This window comes from Dufourea novaeangliae, unplaced genomic scaffold (assembly GCF_001272555.1).
Source record: "Dufourea novaeangliae isolate 0120121106 unplaced genomic scaffold, ASM127255v1 scaffold177, whole genome shotgun sequence".
Taxonomy (NCBI): domain Eukaryota; kingdom Metazoa; phylum Arthropoda; class Insecta; order Hymenoptera; family Halictidae; genus Dufourea; species Dufourea novaeangliae.
Genome location: NW_015374070.1, coordinates 2,162,703 through 2,187,971, shown reverse-complemented (window position 1 = coordinate 2,187,971; position 25,269 = coordinate 2,162,703). Strand labels below are relative to the sequence as shown.

The 25,269-nt window shown below is 37.5% G+C and overlaps 1 protein-coding gene across 1 annotated transcript in view; it reads left to right on the top strand.

Moving 5' to 3' along the window:
* LOC107190341 (sn1-specific diacylglycerol lipase alpha) overlaps nt 1–25,269 on the top strand; it is an 89,488-nt gene that overhangs the window by 57,795 nt on the left and 6,424 nt on the right. The window contains exons 3-12 of the mRNA XM_015579134.1: nt 593–694; nt 1,780–1,966; nt 3,515–3,599; nt 3,702–4,030; nt 5,406–5,601; nt 7,341–7,529; nt 9,348–9,638; nt 10,743–10,972; nt 11,154–11,177; nt 13,424–13,556. Of these exons, the coding sequence (XP_015434620.1) occupies nt 593–694; nt 1,780–1,966; nt 3,515–3,599; nt 3,702–4,030; nt 5,406–5,601; nt 7,341–7,529; nt 9,348–9,638; nt 10,743–10,972; nt 11,154–11,177; nt 13,424–13,556 (1,766 nt within the window). The remainder of the gene's footprint in view (nt 1–592; nt 695–1,779; nt 1,967–3,514; nt 3,600–3,701; nt 4,031–5,405; nt 5,602–7,340; nt 7,530–9,347; nt 9,639–10,742; nt 10,973–11,153; nt 11,178–13,423; nt 13,557–25,269) is intronic.

Genomic DNA, 25,269 nt, shown 5'->3' with positions numbered 1-25,269 from the left:
CAGGATAAAAGCTACAGATTCTCAAACATTTGCAACGCTTTTATAAAAAAAAATGAAAAAAATAAACAGAGGAAGAGATACAGGTTTAAAGAGTTGAAATTATTGGAGAGGAATTATGTAATTCGTAGAAAAAAATTGCAGCTATACTTCAGAGTTGTATGTATAATACGCGAAAAAGGAATGTGGATTTGTACGTAGATTTATAAACGGTATATTTTATCTACAATTATCATATACGGTGTTCAAAAATTACAACAAATTTTTCATACAATTCTGATTTTTTAATTCTACATTTTTAATGTATTATATTTCGATATTTATACACATTCTTCTGAAATTACTTTTCATTCAAATAGCGCTTAGAGTTAAAGTTCAACTTTTGGTAACAAGTAAATAATATAAAAAGTTTATGAATACCTACTTTTTTTATAAATAATTCCTTTATATTGGAATCACGTTTTAGATGCATGTACTTCTCTAATTCAATTAACGCTTCGCTCAAGCTATTGATTTCTTTCGAAAAAATGGGGGACTATATTTTATGAGTCACCCCTGTATGAATAAGTCGTTACAGACAGAACTTTATTTTCAGTTATGCTGTTAGTGGAAACGGGATGGCTGTGCGCAGGTGTAACGTGGCTGACACACTACTACCAAACCTGTCCGGTCGACCAAGTCAGGGATGTAATGTTAGGTAAGAGGAACTTTTCTTGGAAGCTTGCTCGTCCCCCACATATATTTTTCCTCTTGTGCGACGTCGAACGGGAACGATTTACGGGGACAAGAGAATCTGTCCAATTTTAATCATCCTCCTCGATCACTGAAAAACTCTACATTTTTTTTCATTATAGAACACTATATCTACGAACGGAACCTTCTTAAAGCAATATTCTCATTGACAAGTCGAAAAAATGTGTTTCTCGGAAATTTTTCGTAAACAAAATGTTAAAAGCAACGAATATAGATTTTAACATGAAATTGTAGGATATATTTACCACATTTTAAAATTTGGCTGGTGAAAAATATAATACAGTCTATATATAAATAATTTTCATCGAATTTCAAGAATTTCCAATTTTGAAATAATGATAAATATTATTCATACTGTTAGTAGACTGCGGGTACTTACGTAAATCGCACTCTTGGAAATTAATTATAGGAATATAAGTTAGGCAAAATTGATTTCCGTTTGTTACGAGTGTTATTAAACTGAAAAATGAAACTAGAAACTTAATTAAAGTCTATTAAAGTTTCAGCACTACAATATGTTACAACCTCACGTAAGCAATAAATTCATAAAATCCACAGTTTAATCATTCTCCTCTTTTTACGCCACTATTACTTTTATATACTTCTATTACTTTTATGTACTACTATTCCTTTCATATACTACTAATTCAGTGGTGGGACTCAGTCGGGTCGCACCAGTTGGGTAAAACCATTTCCTAAAAGTTCTGTAGTTTCAACGAACCGCTTGTTGAAATGGTAATCACCGGTGGTAAACTTTTCATTATAAGTTTGTTCTTTTCATTTTTGCAGTTAACGCTGAGGTTGCGCATCAGTTGTTGAATTATTTGAATCCCACCACTGCTACTATTACTTTCACTTAGATAAAACAAAAAACAAACGAATAGAAAAATCCTATATCGGTTAAATTGTCCAAAGGATGAAAAGCTCAATGTTATGTGAACTCATGTGGGGAGGGGGGTGGGTAAAGAGGGAAGCGGCTGCTGCCTTCAATCAGGACGATTCGATTCTAGTCGAGTTTGCACACCGCAGGTTTAGTGGTATCGAATTGGTGCGTGCTGGCGTCTGTGATGGTGACCGTATGGTGTACGTACGACGCCGCCGGCAGATCGTGGGTGAAAATGAAGAAATATCAGCGCAGCATGAGAGAGGCGGAATCAAGATGCGGGAAATTGCATTACAACCGAAGCGGCAGCAGAAACAGAAACTGGCGGCAAAGGTAACAGTCCGGGGTATTCCTTCTTTTGCTCCCTTTCTCACTTCAGCTGGCAGACTTATTGCCTTCCACTTCTACTGAGACTTTTACTCTCGACTCGTTCCCTTGTTGTGTCACTTATCGCGACGCTTTTGTTACCATTTTCCCTTTGAGTTTGAATCACAGTTGCGCTTTAAATAGCAATTAATTTTGTAAACGACACGATGGAAAAATTAATTTTCGGAAATTCTAGCGCATTGTTGTATAATTTTATTGTATTGATGACCTCTTTGTTGACGTTGGTAATATTAATATGGTAATTAATGTAATTTTTAGAAATTCTAGTGCATTGTTGTATAATTTCATTTTATTGATTTCTTCGTTGCTAAATTGATAATATTATATTAACATGGGAATGAAAATAATTTTTGCATAATGCTCGAAATGGAATTTTAGAGAAAGTATGTGATAGAGTACGAGATAAGAAAACTAAATTTCTCTTGATCAAAGGAAAAAAGAACTTTCGAAATCACAATCCTAAAAATTTCTATCTCGTTTCCGTATCTCAAACAGGAATCCACCGTGTATAATCCAATTACTTCGCATTCCCTTTTTTTAATACATCTCATCCATATCGAGTATTGCAGTAAAGGATTCCTGAGAATTGGATAAGAAGTTCCTGGTGAGAGTTTCTACTTCATCCCTACCACTGGGGGAGGGGGAGGGGAGGAGCATGAAACCTGTCAAGCGTATACTATGTTACCCCCACTCTCCTCTCTTTTGATCAAAAAGTAAATTTGTAAGGTGTTGAAACGATTCGCGGTGCACCGTGAAAGTTTTGAAGCAGTTCGAGTATCAAAGTCATGCGAACTTTTCCTCTGGAAAACCTTTTTGGGGTTGATACTTATATATATGGAAAGTACTTTTTGTGTAGAGCTTAACGGTACCAATTTTAAGTTTAGAAATTGTTTCGTGGAAAAGTTATGAGGCGAAAAAGGTTGCGAAATTTGAATATATTTTCTAACCCTTATTGTGGTTGTTGTTGCATACGCACTGTTACGGTGGTTGTTGCATATGCATAATGGGTTATGGGACGGATGGGAGTAGAGTTTATCTTTCACGTGTAAATTTGTAAACATAGTGGTTTGAGTTGGTTAGACTCGAGTTACAGGTCTGTGTTTGTATAATAAATACTATTACCCGTGTTGTTTTGTGTCTTTTGTTATGAAAGCATTATACTTATCTGAGTTGGTTAAAGCTAGTTAAAAAAAAACAAAAAAAATACAGTTTAAAGCATTATATGTATAGATTTGAGTTGAGTGAGTTACATTAAAGGTTAGAAAATACGTGAAAATTTCGGAGTCTTTTTTCCTAATAACTATTCAATGGATAGATTCTTAAACTCAAAATTGATATTTTTGCGTGTTATTCGTTACGTATTTTCGATTAATATAAATTTATAGTAAAAGAAAGGTTTGCCAGAGGAAAAGTTCACCCTCAATGGAGCCTTTACAGTAACACCATTGTTTCCGAAGAAACGTCCGAAAAACAAACGTTCCATTCCTCTTCCAGAAAGGTGATACGCGCGTACCAGGATAGCTGGGACAACAGGTGCAGGCTATTGTTTTGCTGCATGGGCAATTCCGACAGAAGCCGCGTAAGTGTCGCGCGGAAAACGACGGGAAACGTGTTCCCGTCGACCATCAGGCCGTGTCACGTTCCTACCTTCGTGTTCCATGAATAATTTTGTTTCTCGCAGAACTCGTTCGCGGACATCGCGAGGTTGTTGAGCGATTTCTTCCGTGACCTTGACGTGGTCCCGTCGGACGTTGTCGCCGGTCTGGTGTTGCTGAGGAAGTTCCAGAAGATCGAACGGGAATTGATCGTGAAACAACGGAAAAATGACACGTACGAATTTTTGTCCGGTGTTCCGGTCACTCCACGGACGAAATTCTTGTCCTTGACCGAGGATGGTGATCTGGGCCACTTCCAGTCGGCCATACATTACATGCACTTCGCCCTAGCCGCCTATGGCTGGCCGATGTTCCTCGTTAATCACTCGACCGGCCTCTGTCAGCTGTGCGCCAGGTAACGTCCAACGCGTGTTACGCTGCTTGTCAACGGCGACACCACGTTTCCATTGATTCCCCAGTCGATGGTTTCGCCACGCCGTTCACCGATAAAACAATCGACTATTCCGGTGTTTAATTACAGCAATTGTTATACACGCTGTTCAAAAGAAGCATTCAATATTTATATGGTACACAGAACATGTTTTTATTGAGTAAAAAAGCTTTAGTAAACCAGGCTAAAAATCCGCAGTCTATTCGTGACAGAAGATTTTATCGGCGATCAGTCAGTTTTCATCAATCTATTTATTATTACACAGTTACAAAGTATCATGATGAAAATGTCAGCGTATTACTCTAACGAAGAAAGTAAAAATGATGAAGAAAAGTAAAGTGTAGCCAGTAGTAAGTCAATTATGACACTAACATACAAAACTGATTATATCTCAGAAACGGTTGACCTTTCTGACTTATATTTACTTAGGCTTTTTCACTCAGCATTGTGTGTCCTATGTAGTATATAAATATTGAATAGTTTTTTTTAATACCCTGTATTTTCGATGCAATTACGCCGCACAGTGGTCGATTATCCAGAAAAGTGAGACCAAAGTCAGTATTACTTGAAAACTTACTTTGTTGGTAAGTGATAGAATTAAACACACTTACCTCTTAATCATCAAGGTTAGATGTATGATTCCTGTCAAGGTAATGACTTAACGTCGTCATTGAGCATGACAGTTTTTCTTTTTGATAAAAATTCCAATGAGGCCTATTATTACAGGTTCCGATGTAATACAAAGCTTATGAAACAGGTTTTCCAAGTTTTATTGAAGAGATGACACTGTGCAGGTGTGCATCTAAGAAACACTTAGCTTCCTTCAGCTAATTTATGACTTTCAGTCTATAGAACTGAGTAAATCGCAAAAATCCGAAGCTAGTTTTAGATTTTGCAATTGCACTAATGAGTATTCTAGTATATATGTACAACGGGTAACAATTCATTCCAACACATTCCAAAGAAGTTACATACCAGCATTCGTGTTACAGGCTATATCACAAATTGCACCTGTTATCTAAATAATTCGTCGATTGTTATCGTATTATTGTCATTTAAAGCTAGATTTTCAGTTTTTTTATACAAGTTGGAACATATTCATTTTGATGGAATAGAAAAATGATTATTATGGCTCCTATCCTGAGATAGTTTGGCCACCACTGCTGTACAGTGTAGAGGCAGCTTCACCCTGTGTGCAGCGGGTACATCGAACCCACGATCTTGAAGGTGAACATCCGAAACGCCCGGAATGATCGGCCGCGAATGAATTTCACCGGGTGTCGAGGGGAAAATTGTTCCCATGATAATCACAACAGTGACGGAATTTTGTTTGTCGCAGATTACGATGCGGCTGTTTCCCGTGCGGCGGCCACGAGGACGAGGCGACCGTTGTGGAGGACAATTGTTGCCAGTGCAATTACGCCGCGCTACGAAAGACGGTCGACGTCGCCGAAGTGGAAGTCGTTTACGCGACTTTTCATGTCGACGTCGGTGAGACGCCGTTCTTCGTCGCGCTCGATTACACGAAGAAAAAGGTTTCACCGCGTTCTATTTTATCGATTCGCATGCCATACTGACACGGGTCTCGCGGTAGTCCATAGGTTCCCAAAGTGGGCGCTACGGGTGGGAAATTTGAATATTTTTTGGATAGGGGAGGGGGCGCAATTAGAAAATCATTGACAGTATTCACCTCATCGACCTACAGCTTTACCTATGTGCCTTGTTTAATTTGAAGCAGATATTAATGTTAGACTTTTTCAAAACATGGTTTACTATTATGCTAGGTGGAGGGGGCATCGAGATATTTGAGGCGTTAAGGTGGGGCGTGATCCAAAAAAAGTAGGACACTGTTATAGACCCATAGGTTCCCAAAGTGAACGCTACTGTTCACCGATGGACGCTGAAGAGATCTGCGGTCGTTTGCTAGTTATTTCATTTTCTTTATATTCAATCCAATTTTTTAAGATTCAAAGATTACACGTATAGAACTACACTTGGAAATTTTTATAATGGTTTACCTAATAGGGTGGACAGAAACAACTTTGAAAAGGGGGCGATGAGCCACAAAAGTTTGGGAAGACACTCGCGATTGAAAAGAAAATCCGAACCCACGGTGTCCTGGAGAGAGCTTCCTTCGCGTGTGTCGTAACACACCGCGATTCGGTTAATTACATTCGAATTTGCCGCCACGGCCCGAGGGATTAAAGCAATCCTCTCGTATCGGCCGTGTGCAGTTCAGGCGTATCGGGTTTAATTGCAAACTAAACGGATCTCGTTAAGCCCGCCGGTTTATGAATTTTTCATTTGAGACTGAACTGGATGGGTGTCGCAGGAAAATTGCTCGCGGCGTTTCGGAATTCGAGGCTATCCGCATGACTATTTTCACTTCAGTGTTGACTGAACTGGCTTCATAAGCGAAGTGACAGAAGTCACCCAATGACGTGTTCCAATGATTGATTTGAATTACTCCTACGGTATTTAGTTTCTATTGTACCAGTTTATAACATGTATATTGCCAATAATATTAGATCGATGAGAAATAAATGGCCCCTCGTATCTATTAGTTTTGGAAAATCTGAATAATTTAGCGATTGGAAATTGTTTTGTGTCACACAGCTTAAATGGAAGGACCCCAATTGTCCGACTTCCATTTCAACCTTACGATGCATGAATCTGGTGTTCATCAGCAATACTATCTTAAGCTAGGATATCTAAGAATGTCATATAATAAACATTAGTCTCTGTGAAATGCAACGAAGGACAAAACTTTCGTCAGATGCAACGAGTTTTCTAGTTTCTTTAGGACCCGATAAGATACCTAAAAGAAGAAAGAAATTCCTACTTTTGTTTTTGTCTTCATAAACAACCTTCCAAAATGTGATTTTGCTTAAACATCCGCAGTCTAGTGATAAATATTAGAATTTATCGAATTCACACGAACCACAGCAAGTAAATAATATTCCGATCGACCTAAGACATCTCAAATAATATTAAAAGATATCAGACGCGAAATTACGATCGGCCATTTGTTTCTCCCACAATCATATCTGATTAAATTTCACATTTGCACTAAACACCCGTACATCTCGCAGTTCCTAACAGAGTTCTCCCTGCGTACACGTGAAACCGAGTGGCTCGGAGAAAATTAACCCCCCCTGTCTAATAATGCACTCTCTAACGATCGCTTTCATTCCGAACTGGGGCGAAAGCATAAGTCCCCTCGGAAAGGTTAATTACTGATCCCGTGTTCCCATCTTTTTTCTTTTTCCTTAAGGTTGTCGTGAGCATACGCGGAACGCTCAGCATGAAGGACGTGCTGACGGATCTGAACGCGGAGGGTGAAGTGTTGCCGTTGTCGCCGCCGCGGGAGGATTGGCTGGCCCACAAGGGAATGGTCCAGGCGGCCGAATATATCCGTAAAAAGCTGCTCGAGGAAGGAATTATATCCCGCGCCCTCGCCAAGGTATAACGTCCACCTCGTTCCCCGTTTTAAATGCAAATCGCACTCGACCCGTCGTACATCGTCGCCCCGTTAAACAGAATAATTACCCCTTATCACTGTGCTCGTTACCCATTTTGAGTCACGAACAGGAGAGGGCAGCCACGTCTCGAGGAACGAAGCGCCGTCGACCGGGTGAGATCGCGTTCAGAGCTACTTAAATCGTCGTATAAAGTCGACATTAAAGTTTATCGGGAAAATTTGCGAGTTGTTTCATATTTTACGATTCTTATTACGTCCGACGTACGGCGACCTAAATACATGCGACGGGATGTCTGTCGATGAGAGGAACTTGTCTACTCTCGGAACGTCTGTCCGGACTATGTTGGCTTTCACAGTCACTGAAATGAAATAAAAATGTGGAGTAGCACAACTTTTATTACTGTTATTAAGATAAAGAAAGTAAGAAACAGTTAATTCGGGTGAAATAATGTTAAATAAAAAATTACAGGGAAATAACTCTATTTTAATTCATAAACCTAAAAGCAATATTAAATTTAATAAAGATATATATTGATAAAAATATTTAATATTGAAGAGTATACATATAGAAACGGTAAAGTATAATATTTTGTTATTTTTATTATTAGAAGTTGGATTTATTAATGTAGTAAATGAGAATGATGAAATTTCTATTAGTATTCATAAAATAAGATAGTTATTGGTAAATAAAGACATTAATGTTGTTAATAAAATAATAATTACTAATATGATATTAAAATTTTTAATTTTATAGGGTTTGTTAAATAAACAAATATAATATAGTAAAAGAAAAATAATTTTCATTAATAATACCTCAAACTATTTCTTTAATCAGACATATTACTATTTATACATACATACAAAAGAATGTATCCACACTTAGGTTATAAGCCTAAAAACTTTATTACTTTATTTATATCAAAATTGAATTGCAGATCAAACGATGATCAATTGGCAGTGTTAAATCATCTAATTTGGTATTCAAAATTGAGATGTAATTATAATTATATTCACGTCCCTTGAACTTACATGTCGTCCGAGTTCTTATTTTCGTCTGGTTCTTTATATTGATCGATACTTGAGCTTGGGTGTTTCTTTTATGCGGTTATAGTTGGCGAAGGTAATATGATGAAGTTGTAAAGATAACTCTTTAAAGACCACGAGGTATTAATAGATCGAGACTTAACCATTAGATGGCGTTGTAGGGTTGTAAAGATTCCACTTATAAGACTAATACCTATTACGTGGCTATACTTGCAAGTACTCTTGACATTTCATGTGTTTCTAAGACAATTGCACTGGGAAAGGTATGAAAAGTGGTCACGGTCTATCTATGTTCGTTGCAATTGTAGATTATGCCACGAGTATTCTAGTCATTTAGTGTTGTTAACCCTTAGCTACAGACCACTTGTCTCAGAGGTGAATAATCCGACAATGAATAACTTTGTAACACAATTAATAACCAACAGAATGTTGATAATCATTTCGGAAATAGGGAGCCACTTACTGTCAATCGAGGGTATTCAAACGCCTAAGATTTCCAAATTTCTCCACTAGATCAGTGATAGTGGAAGAAAAATTTAAATTCGTCTCCAAAACGAATGGTTTGAAGACAAGGGTTCATATCTTTAGTGTAGTTAAAATGGACATGTCATATTGTTGGTCGATATCCAGAACGTAATAATCTAGTCTCAATTATGATTCCAATAGTGCCACTGAATTATTTGTTGATTCAGTATTTTCGAGTTTTACAATTTTTTTCAGGCTTTCAGTTGCAAATCGTTCGATCTTCTGTTTCAGGATCCTTCGAGGGGGACCGATCAATTCGGTGTGGCACTGGTTGGCCACTCCTTAGGAGCGGGCACAGCAGCTATCCTAGCGATATTGCTAAAACAGGACTATCCAGATCTAGTGTGCTTTTCGTTCGCTCCACCGGGTGGTCTATTGAGCATGCCCGCTCAGCAATACTCACAAGAATTTATTACATCCGTGGTGCTCGGGAAGGATGTCGTGCCCAGGATAGGCCTTCGGCAATTGGAAAGTTTGAGGGCCGATCTTATCAACGCCATAAAAAGGAGCGTCGATCCCAAGGTACTGTAATTCCTGATACGAGAAAAATAGAACGCGACGGAATATCTACGAATTTTTCTATTTGGAAACGATACTAAATATCGATTCGATGGATGCTAGTATCTATTTTAATATCCGTTTTACATTAAGTAAATATTTACAATACACGTCACGATTTGACTATGCAACAGAAGAAGTTTCTACGAAATAGAAGAAGTTTAAAGACTGTTAAAACAAAAGATTAATTATTTCCATAGTTGTACCAAATGAAAGCAGTCCCGCGAAAATCACATTATTGAATTTTCGTTCGCATTAAATACGACATTATATCATTCTATAATTCGCACTAAATTGAATATCGCACTATTTAGACTCGCATTAATCGAGACCTATTTGTATAATATCTAATTCGCTTGGCGTGCACGCTACTTGCAATTGTGTCTCGGCTCAGGCAGACATGTTATCAACGTGCGTTACGAAAATTAACACGTTTCCTTTGTTTTACAAAGCTAGCATATTTCAATTTATCCCGAAAAGAAGCATGTTTCACCACGATAACGTGCACGTTTCGCAGTTCCCCACGAACAATAGCGTCTATCGAACACTGCAGCGAGAAGTAACAAGTTTCGTGTGTTTTACAAAGACTAGCACAATTCAATTTACGAACAGTTGACATAAATTAAACGCTAGGCAACCAATCTAATCTACGAAGGCTAGCACAGTTCAGTTTACAAACAATTGAAGTAGATGCTAAGCAACCTATGAAACATGTTGTTTTTCGCGGTGGAGTACCGCAACATGCTAGTTTTCGTAGCGAAAAAGCACAACATACTATTCTTCGTCGCTATAAATGAAATCATGCTACTTTCGGAGACCAAAATCGAAACGTGTTGCTTTTCGTGGTCACGAAATCGAAAGCTCTAGTCTTCGTAGGATAAATGAAACGTGCTACTTTTCGTGACGCACGTCATTAGAATCAGTCATTTATTCATCTACATGGTTTAACAACGAAGATACTGAAATGTCCTGGGCTACTTGCTTTTCCCCCATACACAAACCAACGTTGTCTCGTCGGCCAGAACAATTGAGTACAAGCTCGCGTATCAATCGCGACATTCGTTTCAGTGGAAAACGATAGCGTGCTCGGTGATGTGTTGCGGTTGCGGTTCCACCCCCACATCGGCCGCAAATTTAGAGGCTGGTGGATGCATCAGCGAGTACCAGAGGGACAAAGACCTAGCGCGTTCGCAGACCGTCGTGCCGAGCGACTCCAGTATCGCGTTGACGTTGCACAGGCCCCTCTACCCGCCCGGTCGTATTATACACGTTGTCCGGCATCATCCGAACAAGGGAGAGTAAGTGAAAGAAAAACAAACAAACCGTATTTGCCCGTTTTGGATTTGTCCATGTGTTGGATCTTATGAAACCGGGTTCGTAAACGACTCACGACGCGGTTCACGAGTCGCGACAGTTATATCTCTAGGTGAGAGCCGATCAACGGCAAGACTTTTAATCGACGATCTTTTCCGTTTCTAGGCAGAAGTATGAGAGCCGCTGGAGGTACGTTTATCGAAAAGTTTCCATTTTCAGGGCTGCTCTGAGTAATTGCATTCCTCTTGAGGGCTTCTCCTGCCCTCCCCCCGCATGCCTAATTTGGCTCTATATTTTCTACACTTGTTTTTCCTGTCGCGTAATAACGCAGCACACACGTCTTTCACGTTTCTGGGAGGTTGATCCTCTCGCGAACGAAGTGTATTTTCGTTTCGTTCGGTTGGTCACGAATGTATTTGCGGAATCGGAATGTACGTACACACATTACTCACTTGCCTTTTAACCCTTCAGTTCCCACAGGTACCTACAGGTGCTGTCTGTCGGAAGCTTACAAGATGTAATGCCCCCTAGTGAGCAATTGACTATCTATTTCAACGATTTAGGTCAGGAAACAGCTGATAGGGGCGCTGATTTGATCTATTTTTCAGAGTATAAACTCTTGGGACCCTTTGTTTTTGTATCAATCGAGATAGAAATGAATAAAATTGTCCGTACTGGATCACAGTTTAAACCATGGGAATTGGAGGGTTAAGATAGACTTTAAATGGTATTGGTCGGACATACGTTTGTGACTAACTGAACGTGCATGAACGATCCTAGAAATACCTACATCTTGTACAACGTGATACGTAGACTTCACAGTTTTTACTAAATATTAATTATCTCTTCTACCTTTTCTACGTTTTCTTCTTTGTAAAAAAAACTACTACATCTATATAGTCTGTTCAGGTGCTCGAAATATATAAACCACCCAATATACGTACACTTGGTGACAACATACAGCGAACTCGTAAAAGTAGCCCCTCCCAAGAAGCGTCCCATTCATCAAGCGAAACCCAACCAGGCTAAACACTGGACCTTAGTAGTGTCCAAGCCTGTAAACGGAAAAAAATATATTCTACTTTCAGATTCAGCACAATAATTTCGCAACGACACTAACTGAGAGTAAATCAGAGTAGAGACGGTTCTGAAGAAGCATCGAAGCCTATCCACTTAAAATTTTTCGAAACGCTTCTCTGGTCCTTGCGTTTACCCGTGACAATTCTTACAAGCTCGCTGTATCACCGGGCGTGTGCACATCATAGAAAATCGAATTTCGAAACTCTACCCTTGGATCTGCGAATGCATCCGATTGCATGCCTCCCAATCGTAGCGAAATAGATTTCCTCGTAGAAGACCCGCGGCGGCGGTCGACCCGATACACGCGATATCACGGGCGAGTTGTCGGTGCCGCGACGCTGTACAGGGTGTTTGAAAATTATGTCAAGGCTATTATAACGTTATTCGACACACCTCTGGATCAGCAAAGATCTGCAAAAGAAAGTCACTGTACAGTTGACTTTGACCTTGAAATTCAAGGTCAAAGTTGTTTTTATTATTGCAGCGTATTCTACTCGTCACGAGGATATAAAATTTGACAGGAACCATGGGTTGTAATTCATCCGTTGTCTTGGAAAATGGTGTTAAAATTAACATTCGGACTCACTTTATTTGCAATGTGCTTACATTTTTCAGTCAGATACAGAGTAAATAGCATTTATAATCGCGCGTAGATACCCCAGATACAACATTATGTATCCAATACCTTCCTTTCTTTCTTTCCTGCTATAAAATGTTCACAGTTCGTTGTTCTACATACATGTATGTATGGATCAGCGTACCAACGACGCATACGTCAGTTGTCCCATATAGTAAAGTCGTCTTAACTGCGTACAGAGGCTCCCAGTTGACTGTGCGCATAGGCATTTGCGCGTAGGTATGGCGACTGTAATGTATATGGGACAATTGGACGTGTGCGTCGTGAGTACACTGACCCATAGATGTACATGCTACAACGAACTGTGAACGTTTTATAGCAAGAAAGAAAGTAAGGAAGATATACGATATATATAATGGTGCATTTCAGGTACCTACGTGCGACAATAAATGCTATTTACCCTTCATCTGACTAAAAAATGTAAGCACATTGCAAACGAAGAGAGTCCAAATGCTAATTCAACTTCAACATCATTTTCCAGGAGAACGGTTGAGTTGCGACCCATGGTTCCTTACAAATTTTCTGTCCTCGTCGCGTATAAATACAATGCAACGAAAAAAAAATTGACCTTGAATTTCAAAGTCAAGGTCAATTTTCCAGTGACTTCCTTTTGCAAATCTCCACCGATCCAGAGGAGTAGAATAACGCTATGTTAGCCGCGACATGTAGTTTTCAAACACCCTGTACAACGGGCCCCGTTCTTTCTGTTCGATTGCAGACAGATGCTGAACAAACGGGAGCCAGTGTATCAGGCGTTGTGGGCCGGCCCATGCGATTTCGACGAGGTGCTCATCAGTCCGGTGATGATACAGGACCACATGCCGGACAACATGCTGAAAGCGTTGAACAAGGTAAGCCACCGGGCCGCGGACACGATACACGTCGGACAGACAAACAGGCCACCCCAGACACCGGTCAGCCGGATGTCTTCGGTAAGACCGGGTAATTACGAACTTTTGGAAGAGACGCAGGACGAGCTGTTGGTCCGGATGAACGACGGGGACAAGCCGAAGAACCGTGAGCATCGGGTTCAGGGTGGTAACGGGCTGCTAGCGACAACAGATCGCGAGCGTGCTAGTACGCAAGTTCAGATCGCCACGATCAATGTCACGGGAACGAACGACGAGACCATTGTCGTCGATGTCGAGGTACACGAGCGAAGGGACACGCAATCTGGACCACTTTGACACACGTCTGAGCCTGACTGTTGATATTTAGAGTTTGTTTGATAGGGAAACGAGGAGGAACGGGTTTCTTTCGTGATGATGCTTCCCCATCCCACTCCCCACCCCCTTTGCTGGCAGACTGCGGATGTTTATGCGCTTACGTCCGTGTACGTAACTATTAGCGCAGTGGTGAGTTTGAATCGAGAGAGCTGTAAATTGGATTTCATTCTTTATGACAAGCATTTTGGAAGTTGAATTAGAATTAGAGGTTTTTGGAAGGTATTTCATGATTTTTATTATGATTTGTAGTCCACGTAAGTTCCTTGTGAAGGAATACAATGCGAATTGGGTAATTATTCGGACTAGGGGGGTCCTCATCGATTACAATGACCTTGAAATTTACTGTCGAGGTCGTCATTCTGAACGACATTTCCGTATACATGTTACCACCACTCGGGTTTAGTTTTCGAGATATTCGCAAAAATATATTCGATACTGTATATTGTATTTTGCTGTTTACAACATGTACAGGGTGAATCAATAGAAACTACCATTTAAAATAACTCGTTACCAATTGGTTATATCAAAACATTTTAATTAGTAAAGGATGAAAGTGCCTACAAAATTATTTTTTCCTTTAGTAGTAGAGAATGCAAATGGCGAAAAATAACAAATACCTTTTTTTTTGTTAATTTTGGCCTGTTTTCATATTTACAGAGAGAAACCACCCCTCAAAGTGCATGAGTGGAGGTACAAAAGTTCCTCTTATTAGTTTAAAGGATATTCTAACATTATATTGAATAAAACTTGATATAAATTTAATTTACATTATAACACCTCAAGATTAATAAACATGTCTATTGTATATACTAAAAATACACTTCTGGCACTTACATCACTTATTATTGCGACATCTCAATTACATATTTGGGGAAGATTTGAGGAGCATATTTCTTTTTCATGATGGCGGAGAGACATTCGTCCCGACAACGTTCTCACTTGGAAATCCGTAATATCTCGATTGTTTATAATTTTTCGACTTGATTTTTTGCGACCATTAAATTAAACATACATATGAAAGCAATTTGTCATATGGAGTGAATAACTCCATACATTCGAAGCCATGTGTTAAAAAAAAACAAATACAGGAAACAGCTGTCAAAATTCATCTCTCCCTGTGCACACTATTCCATAAAATTTATATTTGCATAAACATCCGCTGTCTGCTGGATATTGACTCTTTTGAATGAATTTTTGTGACTGAAAAAAGGACTGCGGCTGCTAGACATTAGGGTCGAATCAACTTTTATTAATTTATTGCGTAACGTTTTTGTACAGGGTTATTTATTGTACCAGTTGGAAATCACAGTCGAAATGGTTGTAGTCGTAGTTTTTCGTTGAATAGAGTAGTCTTGTTTTTGTTATCGTTATTAATATTACTTTTATCGAACCCGACAGAAAGTAGTTACACTAGAGATTGTGTATCTTATACTTAGTTAGTTATTTATATTTTTATTTTAGTATATAACACTGTAATAACACTATACTAATCTTGTGTACGATGAATTTGTTTAAAGATTCTGTAACGAAGATCGTATTCGTTGTTATTTGAAATTGTTGCTCGAATTAGGTCGAGCAATCAACACGCATGCTTCTCGACACTGCATGAATTTTAACGTTCGCAGACATGTTGTAATTATGTACGCAACATCTTCACGTGATTCTCTACAACGTTTTTTTTTTTAATTCAATCGTTTCTGAATCTTTCAGGAAGTATTCTTTTTTTTTTTTAGTTTTGTTTTAACTGACTGCATCCAAAACGACTAAAACAACATGGCTATGTATATGTAATTTATACACGGAAATTTTTAATATCGAAGAAACTATAATCGAGCGGTTTTTATTGTCAACAAATAATTTTTAATAATCAACAATTTAATTTTTGCTAATCACTGTGGTACATCGTTACGAAATGTTCAACGCGAATTATTGTAAAGTAATACAACATTATATTTCGTACCTGTAATTAAACTAGTGGTCGTTTTGATTGCACATTGTAACTGTTATACTTGATTCTGTATAATTTGCGATGTACGCTACCTTCGATCAATATACTTTGTACCATGATGAACGTTGTTGTTTATTTCGTCGGTTACGCTTCCTAATTCTGTGCTTGACGCATTTGTGAATAAGCGTTAGAAAAGAAATTACAAATAGCGTAAATTGCGTTTAATTTATATTATTTGTCACTGCTCTTATTTGTCTTGTTACGCAGGATGTTTCAGAGTTCAAGCGATCAAACGTTATCGATACGTTCCACAAGCAAATTTAAGGAATAAAAAGTGTTACATAAACGTAGGTTTAAAAACATTTTGTTAAAAGAATTATGAGGAGAATATTAATCATCGATACAATAATGGTAATACTAGACGCATAGAATGGAATTTTTAGATCGATTCAAATTAAATCAACCGCTCCTAATGATTTTAACCCTTTAACTCTTGAGAGGACAGGTTCACTTTCGTGTTCAATTAAATCTTGAATTAATTCTTCATTTTTTTACTTATAAACTTTAACTATCGAAAGATTTAATGATATAAACTACATCGTATTCGCGTTTATTACAGAATAAAATGCATGAAACCTATTTTTATTAATCCTTAACCGTCCCTACACAGAAATTTATGATCGAGAACTTAACTCGATTGACAAATTACATAATAAACCCAATTACAATGAACACACTGTCGTACCATTATCAATCTATAGGTAATATTATTTGTCATTGCTTTCCGTTTAATATTTTGCGTCGCAACTTTGTCAAAGTGTTTCTGGATCGAATGTATTTGGTAACATTTCTATTGATAGAACGCACTATCGATCGTTTAACTTTGATACACCCTGCATACCAGGCACGTCCAATTGGGGATTTTCGAGAAAAAGAACGTTCTTTGTTTCTCATTTGTATCGCCAAAAGCAAAGGCGAAGAAAAGAACAAAGAAACATGATATGCTTTTGATCGGCTCTCATTCTTTCCTCGCAGAAAACAACTCGAACAAATTGGACATGCTTGTGTATACGGTACTCCCTCCCTATAATTGCATTTTGTCATTGTATAATCGTTTCAACGTACCCGCCATATCACGAGGCTAATTGATAGTGGCTGAGCCTTGCTCTGTCGATCTTGCAGACATCCAGGAAAAAGGATAACAATGGACGAGAGATTAATTGTATACGCTGCTCTCTATAATCGTAAGATTGGTTTCAAGTAGTGCGTCTATAGAGAGGGAATACTGTAGTTAACACGTGCACAAAAGGTAGGACACAACGATTTCTGGCTTTTATTTGTACCTACTATTATTTGTTCGTTTCACTATAATTGATTTTGGCTTTATACTTATAAGTTTTCTTTATTTTCAAACACTTTTTTTTCTAGATCACGTTAAGATTTCGACGGCGAATGCAAGTCAGTGAAAATGGCTGTTCGCGTGTGCTTCTGCTTTGCATGAGAGTGAACTATTGAAATTGATTACGCTCTTAACCCTTTCGCTACGGCGGAAGTTCATGCGCCACCACTGAACGGGACTCGAAGCTCTGAGATTGCATTTGTATATGGTAAATTTCAATGTATTTAATAGATTTAATAGATTTCGAGGAAATACGCTCGTGTATTTAAAATTATTGGTACATTTTCAAACGAACACATTCCACATCAATGACTGAATCTAGAAAAGAGCGTTTCGCGGCGAGCGTATACACAGTGTCTCAGGTCAGATAATACAAACTTATTATACGTGCAAGAATAAAACGAAAATATAGAATACAATTTTTTGCTGTGATGCTTTGTGTCCGAGATAATCGAATTTAAAATCTGCTGGTTACGCGGGAAATTGAATTGGACTTGGCTACCGCGTCTGTTCATTACATTCCGTTTCTACTTACACGCGTACACTTGATGAAAGGGTATATTGTAGGTGAAAATATTCTTGAACAAATAGAATTCGTTGTCATTCAGTTAGAAATTAAAAAAATATATAATGAATGTAATGAAAAAAAACTTAATACTTTGTACGGGGCTCCAACCATGTTCCAAAGAATTTGCCAGCGATTGCGCGGCTGGATCGCTTAGTCGTTATAATAACGACGCTTTTGGAAGTTCGGTAAATATTTCAGTATATAATGGATACAGCACGGTGTTAATCAAATTAATTCGAGTTCTATAATTTATATACTGTTTTATTGGATATGGAAATATTCAAAATCGTATAATAGACTTCTTAATAAAAGAAATATAAAAATTTTAAGTGTAGGTTACTTTTTCATAGAATAACCGTCGAAAAAATCGGTTTTTAATTTTTAAAACTACGCCGCACCCGACCAAAAAATCTCCAAAATATTGAAGACACTACTTATGATAATATATCACTACTGTCTAAGGATAAACATGGTGCCTTTAAAACTTCAATAAGAGAAAAACCTTTTTCAGTTTTTTTAGCGTGCTAAATTTTTCGTAACTAGAATATTGAACTAAATAATCACAAAAAATTCTCTAACGCGTGCCCAGATAAATACTATCTATCAAATTTTAACAGAATATTTGTATGTCATTAAACAAGAAAAATAGAAGAAAATCTGGTAATCTAAATTTTCTTTATTACTACCCTCCAGATTGAGGTAGAGGGTTGAAACATGGCGCAAGCTGTCTTGTCTTGACAAGCTATCGAATCGTATATGACAAGTCCAAATCAGCATAAGGGCACTTATGACTCCCTTACCCTACTGTATCATTTCTATGTGGATTTTTCTAGGAAACGAAGCCTCGTAGAAGAAAACTTTACTGTTTCTTCTACGACTTATTATTTCTTATAGAATCACGTCCTGCCTGGTTGTACCACTCGACCTGAGATATTCTCTGTATATTGCCCGTAGTAGCGAAAGGGTTAAAGGTAGTTCGCCGTTCGGATGGAACATTCGCCTACAGAAGAGCACGGTATACATATGTAGCTATTGAAAGAGTACGTGTTTGCCGACGATTTCACGTGATAGAACGTTTTCTCGTGGACGGGACTAACCCTTGTGTGGACAACCAAAATATTCACGGTTACTGACAAATGGGAATACTCCTATTCTGACAGATTAGATAAGCATAGATAATTTTACTTTCATACTTTTTCGAAACTCTTAGTTTTCCCTTCCCATAATATACCAAGTATTGTCTTAGACAAGAACATAAAAAATTGTGAAAGAAAATTTAAAAATAGGTACCTGGGTACCCGATTGCCTACATAAGGGTTAAATATTCCAACTCTTTCGAAAGCTGCACGAATAGCATAGTCGCGTTTTTTTCACCGGCAACGGACTCCGTGCAAGAAATCGTGTACGTATACACGAATGCAATTAAACTTCAAACGATCAGTCATCTTCCGTCGAACGGAGAGGTATTAAAACTTCATCAACCGATTGCTTCACGCCCTTCCGATGGAGTCTGTAAACCGTTCCGATATTTTTCTTCTACCTTCATCCCGATGCTATTGGTATTGGTTTCTCGTTCTGCCTACCTTGTAGCTTAGATCAATATATTGGGTTGTAATATACGATATATTTAACTTTCCTGCGAATAGTTGACAATAAAAAGAAAGCATTTTCTCGTGGAAAATTGCTGTTTCAATCACAGCTTAGACATTCTTGAAACAAACATTGTGTGAATCTTTTTACACTAAAGCTTACAGTAAAATCATCCTGGAATAAACATAAGAAAAATAAAAATTTATATTAAGTTTTCTATCTTTCTAGGCATTTATTAATGCTCATAAGTATTTGGTCCCCATTGAAGACAAATTTTGCTCCCTTTCATTCTATACTCGACTATAGGAATTTGCAGTAAATGACAATTTTCATTTTCGATATGACCCTTGTTGCGAGAACTAATTCTTCTGAAATTAAGGAATGTTTTTTTTTTCTTCTGGGAAAGTGAATCTGACACGGACGGTGTTACGACCTAACGCAGGTAGGCAATGGTCGCAGCGATCGTTGTAAACGGGGATTTCTGGACAGGTGTGCATCACGTGCGAAACATTCATGTGTCCTAAGGCCATTTTTTTATTGTATTTCCACGCTGAGTTCCAGGAATCCCAGAAACAATACATACACCAAGCCCCATTTCTTCCACCTCGTATTACCGCTTCCTCCATAACATACACCAACCAAAATCCTGCATTTTCCACTAATCACAAGTCGATCCGTTGCGAGAAGTGACTACGCATACAACCACCGGACAGAACACATTCAACCGTTAATCAAAACACATCTATCTGTCAGTGATAACACACAACTAATACAAACAGATACACATACATCACATTCTATTACGTTTATTAAATTTGTGTGTTATTAAGTGTTACGTTTAGATAGCGTATTACTAAGTCGTGTTAAATTATTCAAATGACACGATATCACTATACACAATAGCATCATCTTATCACAATATCGTCGTCCAATGAGCACCGCGATTATTAATTTATCAACGAACAGTGACAAATCGCGAGCTTATCGTGAGTGTACGCCGCAACAGACACGGTCAAGTTCTTATCAGCAATAGTGTACGTTATTACAACCCAATTGTTATTAGACTGCGGATTTTATGAATTTATAGCTTACTCGATTGTCTGAAAATCAGTAGGTAGATACAGAACGAGTCAATAAGAACTACTATCTACAATAACTCGTTATCTTTCGATTGTATCGAAAAACGTTTTAATGAATTATATAGCATTTTAAGGGACGCATTGGATGGATACAATTTCATTTCATTATATCTTTTTTTTTCGATATCAAGGTGAGCCTGAATTTTTGCAAGATCAATGTATCTTTTTCCGATACCATCATGCTATAGGTCGTTGAATTCGTCCTACTATTGTCAACAACGATGCAATGACCTCGAAAAAACTCAAGGTTACCTAGCTATCTCAAAAAACAATAAGATATAAAAAAAATTAATTGGAATCCATCGGATGCATCCATGAAACTGTTATATAATTCATTAAAACATTTTTTAAACAACTAATAGGTGCCGACTTATTTTAAATAGTATTTCTTATTGACTCAGCCCGTATATCGACAATGTCTATACATTTTAATACGGTTATCGTTTTAATGTGCGACCTCATAGGACCTCCAAATGCGGTAAAGAAATGTTTCTCTAGAAATAAATCGATATTTGCAAAATGATCCGCAGTCCAGTTGTTAGCGATGGTGTATACACATTACAAACCGAATGTGTCAATAGCGAGCTATTAGACTAGATATATTAGTGGTATGCTCCCGTAATTACGTATTATCCATGATACAATGAAGTGGTACAAGAGTCTTGTCGGAAATTATTCCCCTCTCCTCGAATCGTGGCCGACCAACGGACCTTATACGCGAGGAAATGTGTGGCTCTGAGGGTGTGTGGTGTGGATTAGGTGTCCGCGTGGAGAGATCGGGGCGCCGCAGAGGCCGGTGCAGCAACGCATGAAACGGTTGCAGCGGACCCAGCGACCGAATGGAGGCCCGATCACCGACACGTCGTACTCCACCATCAAAGTTGTACATCGGCGACCTTGCAAAGCCGTGACGCCGACCTCAATGCCACCACACACTCTTCTCGCCACGACACAAGGTACGATAGACGTCTTTAGGCTTCGTACGGTGTGTTTTCTTATTATACTTGCGAGCTACGCGCGTGTGTACCAGTGATACCGTTCTTAGGTGACCGTGCATCGTATCATCGAACCCTGTGCAGGTGGAGACATAACAATACTAGAGTTAGTTTTAGTTACAAATAATATGTATACAGGGTGTACCACCTAACGTGAGCATTTTTAATAATTCACTTGTTTTTGAAGTTACAAAAGAATGTGAGGAGAAAGTATTATTTGGTCAGAAGGAGTAAATACTATGACGAGTATACTGTGGATTTTATGCATTTATAGCCAATAGGGCTTTGTGTAATACAATAGAGAAAAAACTTTCGTAAAGTGCAATGTGTTTTCTACTTTGTTCTGAACAAAATAAGATATTTGAGAGGAGAAAGCAATTCCTACCTTTGCTGCTGTCTTCAAAATTTACTTTAAGAAATGTCATTTTGCATAAAAATTAAGAGTATATTTTTTGAAATTTCAAGGTCATCGATGTTTTTTTTAATGGAACTACATCTTAGCAGCGTGGTGTAATAATTGAGATTAAGACCGATCCAATGACCTGTAATAGTGTGACTTTCATAGGACTCTGAGTACGAAAAATCTACAAATCATTTTGAAGCTTTTATTAAAATTAAGCTTCTGCAAATTAAAAGCAAGTGAGATACTAAAGGTGCTTACATTAGGTGGAACAGCCCGTATGCTCTTATAATACTAGAGTTCTATTCTGTTGATTGTAATATACAGTGTTGCGAAATAATGTAGGACAGTTTCATAGAATGAATTCTACATGCTAAACTAACAAGGCATGTTCGCGAAGTTATACGTGCTGATTTTTCTGTAACTTTGCTCGATTGTTTATGGAAGCAATCTAAGAATTTTGCTGTACTTAATTGATTTGTGTTACTCTTAGACTTTAAACATTTCAATTCCAAATTATTTGAAAATTACCAAAGAAATATTTTGTTGTATTTTTGTGTAGGTATATTACGTGACGTATAAGTGATTCAGAAGAAAAAAGTTTAGATAAAATTTATATAATTTTTAGTTGACCACATATTGGTTAATGTTTTTGAAAATTTCTTCCTTACCTATCTACAACAAAAATAACATAGAATTTGTCAAATCTTTTTTTTTGATACCTTTTGTAGTTTACGTGTTGTGAACGAATAAGTAAAAGGGAGGCTTCAAATAGAAAGAGTCGTTTCTCTCATGAAGTCTAAAAGTAACACCAATCAAGTACAGAAAAATTCTTAGGCTGGTCCCATAAACAATTTAGCAAAGCTACAGTCGTTATAAGACAAAAATCAAGAATGATGAAATTGCGTTCCAGGCTTCCTTTTCGCACGAAACACGTGTAAAATACGTCTGACGCGACGGATTATTTTACTTGAGAGGCGAGCTCTTCAACTGTTTCACGAATTGGTTTCATTCATTCTAGTTTAGTTCATTCATAAATTTAACTAGGTCACCGATTTATATTTACTTACTCGGAAGTTAATTCTGAGTTAGGTCAATATCAAAGGTTTTCTTTGTGTGGAAAAGTTTAACATTTGAACAGCTAAAGAAGTTACTGTTTAGATTTCACAGTCCCCCTGAATATTCGTAACATCGAGTCTCATTAATTGGTCCTCATTGTTTGTGATCCTAAGTAAAGATCTGGACCTTAGGCGTATCAGACTTACTGATTTATCTTATTTTTGTATTACTAGTTTCGATATCTATCAAGCATCTGCTTGATCTAACTTATAGCACATGATACAGTCTAAATGATTTGTCCTAAAAGTTTCCAAATTGAAGCTGAAACAACAATTTCTTATCGAATATCGATACTTTTGCCTCTCAATTCATCAAACAAGCTTTTGTTTTTACTTTTTAGTGTAACTCTGAAATGGAGATACATACCTTCTCGGTCATTTGACCGAACGATGAGATACATATACTTCGTAAATGTTCGTGTGACATAATTCTAACTAAAATGTACGTTATAAAGGAAACTTAGATGGAATGATATAACGAAGATACACAGAAGTTTCAGAAGAACGATATCACTGGTACGAGGTCGCTGAAGACTAGTCTGTCTTTTAGAAATTATTTCGAGATTGCTACTAATGAACAAAATCGATCACTTCTTTTATTGTCGTAGCTCAAAAATTCCATAATATGTGGGCACAACTTCGGAATTAATTGGTTACACATAAATAATGTAAAGACTTTACAATCTTTGTCATATTTGACCCTGCTTCTTAGCATTTTCATAATTCTTGTTACACATTGAATTATCGTCATTAATATTACTCAATTATTTCTTATAAACAATTTATATTATTACAATCATTACGATTACTATAATTATTTTATTATTCTTTCGTTCTTAACACTTTCTTCGTGTCTGGAATTATTCTAATACAGTTTTTTCAAGAAAGTTAAGCCTACATAATATGGAACACCCTATATATTGCTTGTTAGACCATTGAAATAATACTTGTAGTCTCAAAAAAAGGTAACAGCGATCAATACAAATAACAGACTATTACAACATTAAATACAAAGAATTATATTAGAAATTCATCAAAACCTCACTCTGTAAGTTGGCCACGGATAAGTCTACAGCGACTGAAAATATCCATCAAAATTCCATCATTATAATTATCATCACTATTGCAACCCATTTTCGTCACCTTCGACTGCATTCAGATCGCATGCACTTACCGATCTTTAGACATCGCACATTTCATCCATTCAAAGTCCGCTACCGAGGTACACTCGACACGAAATTTCGAGTGAAGTACGTATACAATTGCAAATCGGCAAGTAGAGACTGTCAGTAGTATGAGATCGTCCGAATGGACGTAACGACGGTGTTGTAACGATAGATCTGTAGACACACACGATTTAGAGGCAGACGATTGATCGTCCGAATCGTATTGTGAATGGTACATACTTGTCACAGTCGTTCCATGCATGTGCACCACGCATCGTTTTAGTTTATTACCGATTCCATATTTCATTCCTCGGATACGCTATACTGCAATGATTCTGTCTGGAGGCAATTCGTATGTCTCCTGTTATATGTCTACTGCCTAGCAAATTGCTTATGTCTTACACTGTCGGCCAAAAGTTTGGGATCTCACTCCGTGAATCGAAGAAAACGTATGTTTACTCATTGGACAAACAAATTAAAATAATCGTATTTATTTACGAAAGTTGGGAATTATAAGGTGTCTAGTATTATTAACTTACAATTTGGGATAAATTCTTTATATAATTGTACCTGTTGAAAATTAACAAACGGATCTAAACTTTTGACAATGAATTTTTGTTACTATAAACATACAAAGGAAAAGTATTGTTGAATTGCACACTTTTTACTATACATTGTCATCTGATTTTTTATTTGATGGAACTCATTTGTTACAAGCATAGGAAAACAATTTTTCATTTTTAACACTAGGAAAAGGTTGTGGCAAAGGTCATGGCAATCAATGTCTTAAGAATTTCAACGCATGACTCGTGGATCTGATTAAACAGCGTGCTTTTGAAATACAGATGTTTTAGAAATGCGTTGTAGTTACAAAAATGTTTTTCAACAATGTACAAGTTCCTTAGATAGACCTTTTTTTTACCGTATTTTTGTTTCTGCACTTAGAGAACAATGTGTAAAAATTAACATTCACCGATTAAAGCAGGTAGATACTGAGTGTGTAGTTGTTAGTCCT